At 41.6% G+C, this 15,091-nt stretch overlaps 1 protein-coding gene across 3 annotated transcripts in view; it reads left to right on the top strand.

Annotated features, from left to right (window-relative positions):
- Positions 1-265: 265 nt before the first annotated feature.
- FAM204A (family with sequence similarity 204 member A) overlaps positions 266-15,091 on the top strand; it is a 39,439-nt gene continuing 24,613 nt past the window's right edge. The window contains exons 1-5 of one of the 3 annotated variants that reach the window (XM_019459582.2): positions 266-361; positions 5,120-5,361; positions 5,907-5,994; positions 6,135-6,165; positions 6,327-6,426. In XM_019459582.2, coding sequence (XP_019315127.1) covers positions 289-361; positions 5,120-5,361; positions 5,907-5,994; positions 6,135-6,165; positions 6,327-6,426 — 534 coding nt within the window. In that variant the 5' untranslated portion in view covers positions 266-288. Of the gene's footprint in view, positions 362-699; positions 878-5,119; positions 5,362-5,906; positions 5,995-6,134; positions 6,166-6,326; positions 6,427-15,091 lie in introns of those variants that run through there. The other 2 variants (XM_019459583.2, XM_019459581.2) reach the window with 2 other exon arrangements.

Genomic DNA, 15,091 nt, shown 5'->3' with positions numbered 1-15,091 from the left:
AACGTTCCCAGGAGAGCCTAGAGAGCACCTCCCTCCTTGGGGAATGAACTTAGTTCAAAGTCTAAGCCAATACTTTCCTCACCCCCAACACCAGTGAGCAGCAGGGAATGGGGAAGAAAAAAAAAAACAAAGCCTTTAAAAACGTTTAGAAGAAAGGGGGGAAACGGTAAGAGAAAAGAAGTAGAAAGAGACGAATCCATTGCTGCAAATAGATTTCGAAACGGAGCTAAGCGCGGCCGGTTGCCATGACGACCCCGAGGCCAGAACGGCCCCAGCCCATTGGCCGAGATGCCGGAGCCAATGAGAAGGCGCGGTGTTGGCGGGGTCATAAGATGGCTGCCGGGCGGCCGGCTCCTGACGGGTGAGTACCGCTGATCGCCGGGTCGCCTCTCCGCCGGCCGGGGCTCCGACGAGACGGGTCCGGGAGGGCCGGGTGCGGGGAGCGGGCGAGCCAGTATGGGCGGCCTCACAGCCTCACGGCCGAGACAGCAAAGCCCCCGCCGGGGCCCACGGGAGCGTTGGTGGGGCTGGTCTCTGCTTTGCTCGGAAGGGGCGTCGCAGCGCCTTCCCGAGCTTGTTGGTGGCAGAGGGGTTCTCCGTCCCACCCCGAAGTGAGAGGTGGGGGGAAGAGGCTTTCCTTCGGGGAAGCAGGCTCCTGTTTACAACTGCTGTATCCCGGGGAAAGAGCTGCTGTTAGTGCCAGTGTCAGCAGGCTAGACGTCCTGCCCCCGATTGTGCGGCGCTTAGTTCTGTGCCCGGGATGGGATGCTTCCCGTTTGGGGATCCGAGCGTGGCCCTGCCGCCGGAGAGCCTGCCGAGCTCGGGGTGGTGCCGCCCTGCAGGAAGAGGTGTACCTTTCTAGAGCCACCCTCTTGCAGTAAGTATTCTCACGGCGGCATCCGACTGAAAAACGAGCCGCCAAATGTTATTGGTTAACGGTCAGTCTTTTCCATGCAGGGTCTTGGGACGTGTTTTCCAGGCCTGGATTAAACAAATACCGCCTCGCATTGAAACATACGCATACGTACAAAGTCCTGCTAAATAGTTTGGGTAATCGGATTGGGACCTTAAATTGGAAGTCAGGCCTCTGATTCAGTTGAACCTGAATGTTGATGCATACTTAAAAGTGTTGTTGTTAAGTAACTAATTCCAAGTCACAGAAACCGATTATCGTGCAAGTTGTTTTAACATTGATGGTGGATGGTGGTTTATGAGTGTTACACAAAAGTCAAGATTCGATTCAGATCAGACAAAATTCAGATTTCTGTGGTTATGTCTAATTGAATATAAAATACGGGAAATAAGACAGCTTCATATAGTGACAGTGGAATTGAAATTCCAGAATATCAGAGACGGGAGACCTTTACCCATTAAACTGCTCAGATTGGGTTTTGGTGACAGGCAATTGCCTGATCTTCCAGAAAATTTGACATTATTACCCACACCTCTGACGTGAGTTTTATGTATACAAGTTAGTATAGCATCTGAGATAACTTTCTGCACTTAAAGAGTGAGAAAAATTTTTTTCTTGATCAAACGATAACAGAATTACAGGCTAAGGTCATTCTTCATATACACTCTCAAATCTTTGTCTCCAGGAATATATTACTGCTCAAACTCTGCCCTCCAAAAGCTTTTGAGTTGAAGCCATCCAGTTCTGTTTTTCTAAAACAAACAGGTCACAATGCATCAGGCAAGTCAGTTACTTCACCTTAAAAGGGATTTAGATAGTAATTCCTAGTGGAAGGTTGCTGTAGGGATTAACGGGAAAAGAGTTTCTGTCACATTGTTTATATGCCATATATAGCATTGACTTGATTTGTTTTTCTTTCTAGTTGTTTCTTGTGTTGTAACTGGAGTCCCTTTTGCTTTCTCCAGAGCATCTTTCCGGTGTTTTGTCTGACACGCAGTCTTACTGAAAGCTAGAAATCTTGGCTATGGTGGCTGGGTTGAAGAGAGAAACCTTATCTACTGGGGTATTGGGGTTTAATCAGTGTTGCCTCTGACTCGTATATCACGTCTCTTGAGAATGGCTGAGTAGTTTTCACATTGAAAGGGTAATTTGGAACGACTTGCTTTAAAATAAGGCACGGGGTGAGGGACGTTTCAAAGAACTAGAGAGTCACTTTTCGGAGCAGCCAAAACAGGGGTAACAGGAGGCCGAACGTAGTACAGTTGGAAGCGTGTGAATGACATATAGATGCTACGAATTTAAAGACTGTTTTCAAACGTGAACCCAGAGCAAGTCGCGAAGCAGCCCCTTCATATTGGCTGATTTACACTTCGGCTGCTGCCCACGTGGACAGCTCAACCTTGCAGGCTCCTCAGTGGCTTATCTGTGCTTGTCGGTGGTCGTCGAGTTGCCTTTGTCTGTCCCTCTGTCTATTTTTTTTTTTTTTTTTTTTTTATGTTTCAAACAGTCACAGGAGAATGGCACAGACATTTGAACATCCCTTTAAAGATGTTCGGGAATCGAGTTCAGAAACGTGCGTTATTTGAATTTTGTCTTATTTTATGGATTTGGATGTCGAATCTGGTATTTAAAGTTTATTTTGATTTTTCTTTTTTTCTCTGTGGGCACACTCAAGGAATTATCACACCAGCCAGTGTCCTCCTGGAGACAACCCTTAATGCCACATCAACAGGCGCTAAAAACAGATGATTGTGAGGAAGTCTAAAAGTGATCAAAAAATGCTGGAGAGCCGGTGGGGAAAGGCCACTTTAGGGCAACTGACAGTGCTCCCCAGCGTGAGGCACGTTTGGATGCCCAAGGTGTAGACCCACCCTGTAGGGACGCCGAAGTAGTGCTCTAGTGGAAAAACTGCACCTGCCTTTCCTTAGCAGCCACAGCTGACGGCGTGGGCCAAGTCGTACTTGGCTGCTGACAGACAGAGGCTTGCTGTGTGTGTAGAGTGTCAGCTCCATGAGGTTAGGTATTTTTGCCCGTTTTGTACACTGCTGTCCCCATGTGTTAAAGAGTGCCCGGCACACAGTGGCCATGCACAAGACGCTGTGGACAGGGGAGAGAAACAGTGGCTTCAAACATAGAGCCCCAGTTGTGCTAAGAAAGCTAAATCTGAAATTTGTTACTGTCCTTCAGTTCTGAAATGGATAATGAGCCTAAAGGTATATTATAGGTCAGCGGCAAAGTCACGTTGGTGCTTTTTATCATTCCCCCTCCGTCTGCTCCTCAGAACGCTAGAAATATTTTTGTTGATAGCATAACGTCCATTTTTCAATAGTGGCATATTTCACTTGATGTCTTTTGTGCTACCAAAGCATCTATTACCCATTCCAACTATGAAAACCCCCAGGTCAGGTTTAGGATGGATCCAGGCCTTACGGGGCTTGGAGCTTATGTAATTTTGGGTCTCCTCCTTAAGAAAAGGAATACAGATTCTAAATAGAAAATTAGGTATAATGCTTTGGAACGAACGACCTGTGCAAAAGAGGAGCCTTGAAACTTGGGCTCCATTATCTTCCTGCTTCTGGTTTTATTGTTCCATTCAGGAAACCAGACGCCAGTATTTTTTATAGAAATTTCTGTTAGATGGTGGAAATCCGGGAAGTAAATGACTTGTATCAATGCAGCGAATGCACCTCCACCTTAGAAACCTCAAAACTACCTACCTTGTGAATGTCGCCACCCACAATAGAAATTATAAAAATGTAATGTGTGGTCACAGGAATACTAATAGCAAGAAGAGCTTAGCATTGATCCAGCCCCTAGAACCTCCCAAACTGTGGTGAGCGTTTTCATAGCTTATCTCATTTAATTCTCAGAATAACCCTGTACCCAATATAATTATCCTCGTATCACAGAAGAAAAAAACTGCGGATCAAAGGTGGTGAAAATGATTCGCTGGTGTGTGGTGGGGCGAGGATTACAATTGGAGCAGTTAGCTATCAGATCCCTTCTTAAAAAACCCAGAGACTATTTTGGTGAGGCTATTTCAGAGGGCTAACAACTGATGAGGCTGCACCCAAACTGCCAGAAATAAGATCTGATTCTTCTGACCTGGGAGGAGGTCCTTAAAGGTTATCAAGAATCCGTTATTCAGATTAGTGCGAAATCCGTAATGCTTTTTTTTTGTCTCAGAGACAATGGTGATGGTTTTCTCATTAGGTTGATCACAATAGGAGGCAGAAAACTCAGCAAAAAATATTTCAATCCTTGCATTTTATTTATTCCTTGAAGTTGATAGTAAATCATGAGCAGTACAACCAACTTCTCTTTTTTAAGGCATCTTTTGAACCAAGTGGTTTTGACTGAATATGTATGCTAGAATAGACTGTGCCAGGAGATTAGTAGTGAAAATGTACTCAATTATCATAATTTTAGCAAATGCTTGTAACTCCAATTTTTAAAAATCACTTTTGATGAACTTAACAGCGGTTAATATTCTCTCTACCAATGGGCCATAGAGCTAATGATAAATATTATCCTGAACTTTCACCCTAGTTTCCTAAATACAGTATTTTTATTCAAAAAAGCTATATGTTTTTATTAAATGGTTAGGATTATACTCCGTTTGGTATTATTTTAGCAAACAGTGTAAAAATAAAAACTAGGACATTCTTTTTACCACCATGCTTTCCTCAAACTACCTGCGCAGCCTAAAAATTTTCCTGTGAAAATTGTTCTTCTACTCCTTAGACAATAAGTCCCCTGAAAGTTCCAATTTCAAATACTGGTGAAAATCCGACTTTAGTTTCTTTCTTTAATTGTGTTAGCTTGAAATACAATATTATAAATCTTAAATTGTGTGAGTGTATGTTTTTAGACCCTTAACATTCTTGAACAATGAATGCTTTTACTGAATTTATTTTTTTTTTAGACAAAATTATCCATATATTAGAGATCCAGGTCCTATTTTCTTTAAGTCATTCATCTGTAGGTGTGTCTTATAACAGATTTAAACAAGACAAAAAAAAATTTATCCAAGCAAAGATTTCAATTATTTTAATACGGAAGGTACATCCCATCCCATTTTAGATTAAAAGAAGGAAAGCATATGTGGACTGTTCCCAAACCATTGGGATAATTGCTAGACTCTTGGGGTTTTAAATTTCTTTCCATTTCTACTTTGTATGTCTACGTTCATCTTTTTCCCTTTAGAAGAAAAGATGTGGAGTGGGCTGCTACCTCCTGGCCTAAATGAAAGTGATATTGAGTTGAATTCTGAAGATGAAGCCCCATTAAAGAACTCTGGACTTAACTTACAGGAAGATAACGAAGATGGGGCCATTACAAAAACAGAGATCTCCGATTTCCCTACAGATGGACCAAAACCCGACGTGGAGGCAAATGTAAATGCCTATGAAGAGTGCCCCTCTGGAGTTCCCTTAAATATGTGGAATGTAGGTTCTCTGTGATGTGTTCTTATCGAAGCCAGTGCCTGTGTGTTTGTGCATGCTCCTGTGTGTGTTTCTGCCGTGGTCAGAACGCCTGTGTTCTGGGGAGATGAGAGGTAGGGAAGATTGACTCAGAGTACTGTGTGGGTCTGTGGTCAACCTGTTGGCCACTCAGGTACTTGCTTTCATTTTTATTTTGTTTTTTATAAAAAGAGGAAGAAAAAAACTGGTAGGATTAGCTACTTTGCCTAACATAACACATGAGTTTCTATCCTAATTTGATCTCTTTGTCATCTGTATGAGTCATTGAATTTTACTCTCAGATAATCAGATTGACTTAGGTAGAAATAGATGAAGATAAAAACTCAGATTGTGAAGGAGTCTTAGAGAATAGAGTATCTCAAGAAGAACTGAACTCCTTTTGTTAAATTTGTATTTTTATAAATGCTAGAATATATTTTTAATCCGTAACATGTTTGTAATTTTTTGAATATGTGCCTTGCTTCAAAATGTATTTGTTTCTTGTTTTTCTTGTTTTAACTTTTATATAGAAATTTCAAGAATTGCATAAAAAACATTCTGAACAGAAAAGCTCAGCATCAGGATTCAGAAGAAGGAAAAGAAAACGCTCCAGGAAAGGTGCTTTGTTTTAATTCAAGTTAGTTGTCAGTAGTGCTAATGTTAAGTTGTGACTAATTGAGCTCAACAATTTTTAATAAACATAATTTTGAAATAACAAATGAATACTCGGGTATTGACACTTTGTGAATTCTTTTCAGGTAAATTGAAGAATGAAGAAGAGTCTCAAAGGTGGGTAGAATTGAAAATGTTCGCCTACTCTGGACAGTATTGTAAAACCTTTACCAATAGTTGAACTACTTACCTCCGAAACATGGGAACTAGTTTCTGTAGTTCGTAATTGTGGTGACCAATTAAAAACACTAAAAATGAGTTCTTGTCTCTTCTTTCAGTGCCCAGACCTCAAGTGAAGCCCAGTGGAAGGAGCTTACTCAGTACTTTGGAATCAATGATAGGTTTGACCCCCCCGTTAAAAAGAAAAAAATTGACAAGGTAAGATATTTTTTTTATGGCCTCTTAGATTAGTCAGTAGAAAATGTTTGAAAATTGCAGTGCTTGTAATTTGAAAATGTTTGTAATGAATTCAGTGAAAAAGTTAAAACACTTCCTGTGTGCCAAACAAGATGCTAGGTAAACATGTAAATATGTAGTTATAAATAATTAAAAAAAAAAAAAAGTCTGTTAAGAAGGAAGTAAACAGGATTGTTGTAAAGAAATTTAAAATGGATACCCCACTTTAGGTGGTCAGGGAGGGCCTTTCTTGGAAGATGCCATTCCATTGAGACCTGAAGGATAGGAAGGAACCATGTGTACACAGAATTCTCGTCAAGAGGTAATAACCTGCGTAAAGGTCCTGGGGAAGAAAGAGTCATCATGGGACATTTGAGTAACTGTAAGAAGGTCAGCCTGGCCGGAGTGGAGTGAGCGAGGAGGAGAGTGGCCCAGGATAGGATTGGAGAGGCAGGCAGCCAGGAACCAAAGCATGAAGCACCTTAAGGGCCCTGGTAAGGAATTGGGTTCTAGTTACAGTGCAGTTGAGAGTCATTCAAGGGTTTTAAGTTAAGAGAGTGATATGATCGAAGTTGTGTTTAAAAAGATTGCTCTTGCGTGGAGAATAGACTGTGGGTCGGCAAAAGTAGGCAAGAAGAGAACAGGTAAGAGTCTCTTCTAGGCACAAGAGGACGGTGGCTTGAACAAGAATGGTGCTACAGAAGATGGAGAAGAGTGGACAGATTTGAGGTCTACTGTAGAAGGAGAGTTGGCAGTATTTGTTATTTGCCTCTGATGCTTGTGAAGTGATAGGATTTGGGGCGTGAGGAGGGAAAGAGAGCCATTCAAGTGTTACCTTCAGCAGTGGTATGAATAGTGATGCTAGTTACGAACATGGGAAGGCTGGGGAGGGGAGAAGATCTGGGGTGGCCTCTGTCCAAAGTTCAGTTCAGGGCATGGGTGGTATGAGCAGGCAGGAATAGAGAGACGGTTGGTAAAATGAGGCAAGAACTCGGGACAGTCTGAGCTGGAGATACACAGTTGGACATCCTCAGTCTATAGATGATGTGAATCCTTAGTAGAGTCTTGAATGAGTGAGTAACTTATATATTCACATCCTGGACTCCAGGAGCATGAAAACTGAGCGCTGAATGGTAGGGCTGGAGGCTCAGGGGCCTGCCTGGTTGAAGCCCAGGTATATTGTATCCTGCCTGTGTAGACAGATTCCTCCTCCGTGAATCATTTCTGTAGATCACTGTGTGTACACAGAGACCATTACCATTTACTGATTAATCAATATTTCTTGTGAAATAGACCTCAGACTGTAAACCCATCGTTGGGGGGTATTGCATCATTGAGGGCACGTGCGTTAAGGAACTGACAGCAGAACTTTGCATGTAAACCTTTTGATTCCAGCTTTGCTAAGAATTCTTGTCGTGAAGTTCTAGAGCACTGGGGACTTGAAACTAGGATCACTTTCTCCTACATCATTGCTGCTTCCGAGCAATCTCTTTTTCACAATGTTCAAGCAGGTGCAGAAGTGCTTAAATGCCTCCAAAAAAAGATCCCATGAAAACCCAGGCTTTATGACCCCATTCTCAGTCGTCTGGCTTCACCGCAGAAGCGCTGGTCGGCACTTGAAAGTGCCGTCGTCCTGTTCTGGACCCCTGTGATTGTGGTGGGCTGGGAGGACTGGTTTTGTGAGAAGGATGCTCTCGACTGCATAAGCTTGTTCTACAGCACGAGGGAGGAGGGTCATGCTGTGGTGGTGGGCCGGGCTCTGGTCGACCTGCAGAGTCCCCACCGCTGGTTGTTCTTTCGAGGGAAGGGATGGTTCAGTGTTGCTTCTCATAGGAAATTGTTTTGAAGTTTTACTCCTGAATTAGGTGGTCTTTGATCTTCAATTAATTATAGCACTTGTTATGTTTTTTCATAACTGTTGACTTTAGAGTGTCTAAACGAGTTTCATAGTTGAAGTTAGGGCTCTGAAGTTAAATTTTAAATTAAAATTTTTAACTGTTCTGAAGAGCAGAAAATTTGAGAGATTTTTTTTTTTTAAAGTCTCTCCGTATCAGATTGTTATTATTACCTTATATACGAAATTGTCCCTTCTTGATATGGGCCAGATATGGCTGTCATTCATTGTCAAAAATTTGAGGTTTGTGTAGAGGAGCCTTATGAATACTAGGATTCCTTGTGCAAAATCTTTTAAACGACTCAGTTTTATGAACTAGTCTTCTCTTTCACATTATACGTTAGATGTGTTCTAGGAAAAGAAGTTTTAAGTCAAGCATCATTTTAAAAACAGTGATCTATTTTATGAGTTTGGGTTTTGTTAATGGTAGACATCCTCTATATGAGTGACATCTGACTAAGAAAGTTATGGCGTTTTTCTAAACAAGGAAACCGGTGCTGGCCAGACTTGCATCTGGCCAGGATTTTGCCGGCACTCAATATTCGATAAATAAATGTAAGCATAAAAGGAAAAGATTTAGTGAGGCCAGATTTCGTATTCTCTTGGTAGTTTAGCATCATTGCACGCCAGCAGGTTTGCACTTCGGTTTGGAATCCTGTTTCGCTGTTTTACACGCACCCCTTTTGCTCATGCTAAAGTCTACTGTGAATCCAACAGAAGAAATAGACATTGAAGAATGTCCACGCTGGAGGCACCAAGATAAAAGCTAAGAAGAAATGTAAGGCTAGAAATCTAGAGAGGCTCATGAAAATCTGTGATGCAGTTTGGAGAAAACTAGCATGAATTTCTAGTCCATTATTTTATTTCTCTGGAGCAGAGGCTGATCTTTTGCCATATGTGAGAGAGCCCTTTTATTCTGTATTCAGTCCATCCTCAAGAATGTAAAACAGAACAGACTTCTTAATCTTGTGTCTACTGTGCAATCCTTCTCCGCACCCGCCCCCCCCACAACCAACCCCCAGTTTTCTCTCTTTCTCCTCCTCCCTTCCTACCTTCTTTTTTCGAACACTGTCAAGCTAAAGCTGTGGCTCAACCGATTATATGTATTTATGACACTGCCATCACCTGTTTTCTTAACATTGCAGAAAGGGTTGTATTTTTAAAATGTAGTATTCCCAATATCCAAAGCTGTTTTAAAATGTAGTTTGTATTAAATGCAGCTATAATTGTGTTTCTGGAAGTAGTTCTGGGACTTACCATTCTGTAATCATAACGTAATTATTTTGAATCTATATAGAAATTTCTTTAGAGCAAATTTCACTCATTAACTTCATTATAAAAATCTCAAATATTCCTTAGTTGAATCAGTTTGATGAGTCACCAGTCATTATTGAAGTAGTTTTATATGTATTTCACGGATACTTTTTGGCATGAAAAATCCGTTAAATTTTAATAATTTTAAGAATAATTGCACAACGTCTGATTTTTTTTTTTAGTTGTTTATGAGAGGAAACAGTTCCTGTATAGTGTATCTTTTTTCAAATTTATTTATTTATTTATTTATTTATTTATTTATTTATTTATTTATTTATTTTTAGCAGAATGCTTTTCCCAATCAGAATCTTACATGGAACTCCAATACACAAATCATATAAAAAGCCAGCTGCCCTGAGGGAGTGGGAGGGAGGGAGGAAGAAGGGTAGTGGTGCGGAGGGGGCAGAAGTGGTAGCAGTGGAGGGGAGAGGTGTAGAGGCGCCACGCGTGACTGTTCCACTGGCATTAATTACAGAGCATTATCTTTTGATCCCCGGCTGATCCCTGTGGGGGTGTGTAGGTGGGGCCGGTATTCTCATAATGTAGACTGACTAAAGCCTAGCATGATTTTCTGTAAGAAAACAGACAGCAGGTAAGAAGCGAAATGAGACTTTAACCAAAGTCATTTGGTCTCAAATCTAGATGTTTCCTAAGTAATAGTCCAACTTTGTTTTTATTTATCTGATTTAAATAATTTAAGTAGGTATGATTTATACATAAAGGTAATACCACTGATTCTTAGTTCTGCCCTCCCCCCCCCCCCACTTCTTTTTGGGGAGATCACCTATTTTTTTTCCCTTAGATATTTAGGTCTAATTAGAGTACAACAAACTGTAGCAGACAATTCATTTATATTCAGCTGTAAAAACTGAATATATTATCTAAATAAATGAATATTTAACAGCAACGTTTTTATAGAAATATATTGTGCAGTTTGACTGAAGGAGCCTTAATCACAAGTCAAAGAGATTGTGCATATGCACATGTGGAGGATTGGTCCTTAATGTTAAACCCAGAAGTTTCTTTGATGTTTGTCATCCTGCCTTCTTGGCATCTGCAGCAAAACTGTTAGTTAGAGGTTACTTATTGCCTCGTTGGGGACCTGTTAGATACCGGCCTTCGATGATTTTCCATCTGTGGCCAAATTGGCACCCTAACTGGTCTGTACTGAGGTATAGGTATCTTCAGCTCAATTCTGATTCCCGCCGGAAGGCGTCTTAGAAGCACACCTAGGCCCTGCTGAGTCATCAGTGCTTCTGTGCCTCCTCGCACCTTCTGTGGTGTGAGAGACATCGTGGACGATTCCAGGAAAGGTACTCTCGGGTCCAACTTAAGACTGTAAAAGCCTCAATACTCAAATCTTACTTCATGAGACTACCCACTGACTCTACGTTGAATTCTTGGGTCTTATGCTTGGGGCTGAGCCCTTGATGATTTGTGATGAGGTCTGTAGCCATACAGAGCTAAGCCTTATCTTGGTTTTAATAATGGTACCCTGATTTAGATAAAATAATATGACCAGCTTCTTTATCGAATGATGCTACATTCTAAAATTTTTGCTAGGTATTTTACATATATTTTCTTTGACCCTTACCATAAACTTGTGGCGACCCCGGTATCACTTTTTTTGTGAGGGTGAGGTGACTGTAACCTGTAGAGATTTAGGAATCACCCAGAGTTTCTTGGCTGTAAGTAGAGGAGCTCAGATTTGAACTCTGGGTCTGACCTCACCAGCCATGTTCTTTGTAAACCATTATTAACTTACGGTCTTAACATAGTGGAAATATTTTACCTTAGGATGCTTTTCCACAAGTGAAGCATTTCGAGTGTATTTGGAATGTTAATGTCTTCTTATAGAAGCAGAAAGTTTGGGTGTGCATACAGAATCAGAGATTTTTCAGAGCCAAATGGCACTATTATATTTTATTTAAATAAACTGTCAAAAAGAAAAGAAAGAAAAAGGAAAAAAGAAAAGGGAGGAAAAAATCCCAGTTCTGTCTAGTGAAATATGTTGAATAAAAAAAAAAAACAACAAAACTTAAAAGAGCTAAAAACAAAGTTGAACATGTAAGTGGAATTTTATTTCTAGGAGAGAATTTGGGTTATCAAGCCAGTCATCTCTTTTTCTTTAAGGAAACCAAGGCTTTACCCTTCCTTTAGGGAAATCTCATTTGCCCGGAGCCGTGGCCACCTCTCCTGGTTTCTGTTCCAGTCTCTGTCTACTGTATTACACCAGTGCCGGGAATGGCTGGGGAAATGGGAGTGGGTTGATGGCGAAGCAATAGATTTGTAATTTTAGCTGACTTATTTTTAAGTGAAAATTATACTTACAAGTTCAGCAGTTGATGTAAGTTTCTAGAGGAGGGGAATATCCTTGTTTTCTGCCCTTGTGATGTTAACTGGAAATGGTGGTTCTATAAAAACCAAAAGGACGTAAGTTAGCAAGTTGATGCAGCAAAATGACTTGACAAGTGGATCATTGGTTTATTCAAGGTATTGGTGGTAAGAAGTAGAATGGATTCCTTTTTATTCACGGATGTATGATTACTCAGGTTCTGGAGGAAAAGAGTGCAGCAGCCAGGTCTTACCTAATCTTAGGAAGCCTATGGAATTGGAGGGAAATACATAGAGCTAATAAGTGGAATAAGCCAGACAGGCCCAAGAATGGATGCTATTAGTGACCAGGTTGTTGAAATTAAAGGTTGAGATCACTGGCTCCCCCAGAATTTGTGGAACAGGGAAGACTGGAGTTTGCTGTTAGTATTTTCTTTTCTTACTTGTTTGAGGAGATACTTAATATTCTGTTCAGGAAGGAGTGCCCGTTAGGCCATTGTGTTAGCATTTCTTAAATAAAATGCTTTACTTATACTGTAAAAATAGTAAACAAAAAGGTCCAGAGGCAGGTACTGTGCTAAGTTCTGGGAGTCCAAGATGGAGAAGGTATTCTCCACGCCCTAAAGGAACGAATATTCTAGTAATGGAAAGATTTATATATAAATAAGTACCATAAAATATGACTCTTTTTTAAACCATTGGGGTATTAATACCCCAATATTACTGTTGTGGAATTTTCTTGTCCAAGTGGTAGATAAATGTTCCTCCCTTGGGTGGGCGTCCTTTCAGTATTAATGCAACCGTGGATTATTGCACTGTGATCATTAACCCAGTAACATGTAAGAAGACCAGGCCGGGTGCTGGGACACACCACGCCAGTGACACACATGTCTGTCCTTAGCCTGGAACCCAGCTGGGGAGACAGACCCACAACTCACTGTAGTGTGTTGGACCCACAAGTGCTGAAGAGAGTGGCGAGAGCAGTGCGGAAGGCACTTAGGTACTGGGCACGGGGCAGAGTGAAGCAGGATCGGTGGGTGTGTACTGGTGAGGGAACCTGCAAAGGTGGAGACGATGACATTCGCCATGAGATGTACAAGGACGGTTAAGATTTTTCCAGTAGAAACACATCAGAGGCACAGGGGACATATAAGAATAGTAAATGTGACCAGAGATTGGGAAGTATAGCATTGCCCGAGATGGGGTTAAGAAAGCATTTGGGGACCCTATCGTGAAGGGATTTCAGTGCAATGAAAAGGAATAAAGAAGTGATCACGTTTTCAAGCTGACTAATGACATGGTGTCTCTACTTTAGAAAAATAGAAGCCTAGATTGAGAGGGTTCTCATCTTCCAAACAGGAGATGACGAGGCCCTGAAGAAGCCCAGGAAGGTGGCATGAGATACCCTACAAAAAGAGTTAAAATAAGCGAAGGATTGGAGGCACTGAAGATTACCGAGGATTCTATTAGGGGTGACTCAGTGGGTGGTCATCTCTAAGGGGGAAGCAGGGAAGGAAGTGATGAACTTGGTTTTAGGCATAACAAAAAGTTGGAGACCCTACCTTTGCAAGGCTTCAATATGAAGGTAACTAGGAAGTAGCTGGAGGTGTAGATCTTGGTATAGCTGAGAGCTCAGATGGTTTGAGTTACACAGAGATACAGAGAGCAGCTTATAAGAAGTAATTGAAGCCCTGGCACTGAGTACGTTACTGAGAAGAGGGAAGAGTAAGAAGAAAAGGGGACCAATCACAGAACCTTGAGGACTGTTATAATTAGAGTTATAATTCAACAAGAGAAGATGAAGGGCCTCCAAGGAAATTGAAGGTCGGTATTTGGGGAGATATTTTAAGAATAAGGATATAGTTGACATAGTAGATGATCAAATAGGAGGAGGACAAAGTGTCATTTGTGACTGTAGAGGGAGCAAGTTTCAGGGAAGGATGTGGACCAGACAAATGGAGGATAGAATTTGGGGGGGGGGGGTGGTGACATGAGGCAACCGATAACATTGTTTTACAAGAGAGAAATGAAGTATCAGCCTAAGAAGAAATCAGTTTAAGGAAAGCAAGCTGTGTCATGCCGTCCACCCCCAGGTCCAGAATGGGGTGGACAGGTGTGTTTGTAGGGTGAGAAAGATGAAGAAAAGAGAGAGGAGAACATTTAAACACAGGCTTCTGAATGACAGGTAAGCAGGTAGGACTGTGATGAGCGCAGGTGGTGGGGTGAGTTTTGGAAAGAGATGATTCTTGGAGGCCGTAGGGGCAGAGGGACAGTGCAGGTGAAGATTCACCTTGTGAGGTTGGATGAGGGGAAGGTTGTAGAAAGGACACAGAACATCCAGTACCTTTGGTTCTTCTCTTCCCCTTCTCTCCTTGTCTCAGCCTCCCATGAAGTAGAGGGTGGGGTTGTAATCTGAGAAGGAAGGAGGTAGGGTTGAGGGGATTTGAAAAAATAAAGAAAGTAACAATTTCTTAGAGGAATGTGGGAACTCTCAAGGGCAGAATTCAGCGCCCACTCAGCTAAGTTTGAAAAACAACTTTTAGTAGAAGCCAGTGAATTGAGTTACTGGGTTTTCTCTGCCACTGCTGAGACACCTAGGTGTTAAAGTGGTAGAAACAAGTGATTGGGAATGGCCAAAACAAAGTAAGATGTTGGAGGAAATTAAAAATATTGCTTAGGTCGGTGATTCTCAAACTTGGGCCTAGTTAGCATCAGTGGACTTCTGGGTCCCGATCCCAGTTTCTGATTCAGAGCATTTGTATTTCTAACAGGTTCCTGGGTAATATTGATGCTGTTGGTCCAGACTTAGACTTTGACAACCGTTGGCTTAGAGTTTGAAAAGGTTAATCATGGGTTGTAGGTAAGAGAGGGAGGATAGGAGAATCCAGAAAGGGGCTGGAGGACGGTGGGAATAAATACAGTGGTGCCAGGATTGGGGTTACAAACGAAGACAAGGCAGGTTCACTGGCTGCAAAGACTTGGGATAAGTGGAAGGACAGAATCTTGAGTTCAGAGAGAATTCCAGATTGTAAAGCTTTGGAACTGGAGCTTTCAGGTGATGTGTAGTGCATGGCCCAGAGCAAGCCTATTCAGAGTGTTGGTCTT

Source organism: Panthera pardus, unplaced genomic scaffold (assembly GCF_024362965.1).
Source record: "Panthera pardus isolate Hobbes unplaced genomic scaffold, ASM2436296v1 HiC_scaffold_22, whole genome shotgun sequence".
Taxonomy (NCBI): domain Eukaryota; kingdom Metazoa; phylum Chordata; class Mammalia; order Carnivora; family Felidae; genus Panthera; species Panthera pardus.
The sequence above is the reverse complement of the archived record's forward strand: the minus strand, read 5'-3'. Positions and strand labels throughout refer to the sequence as shown.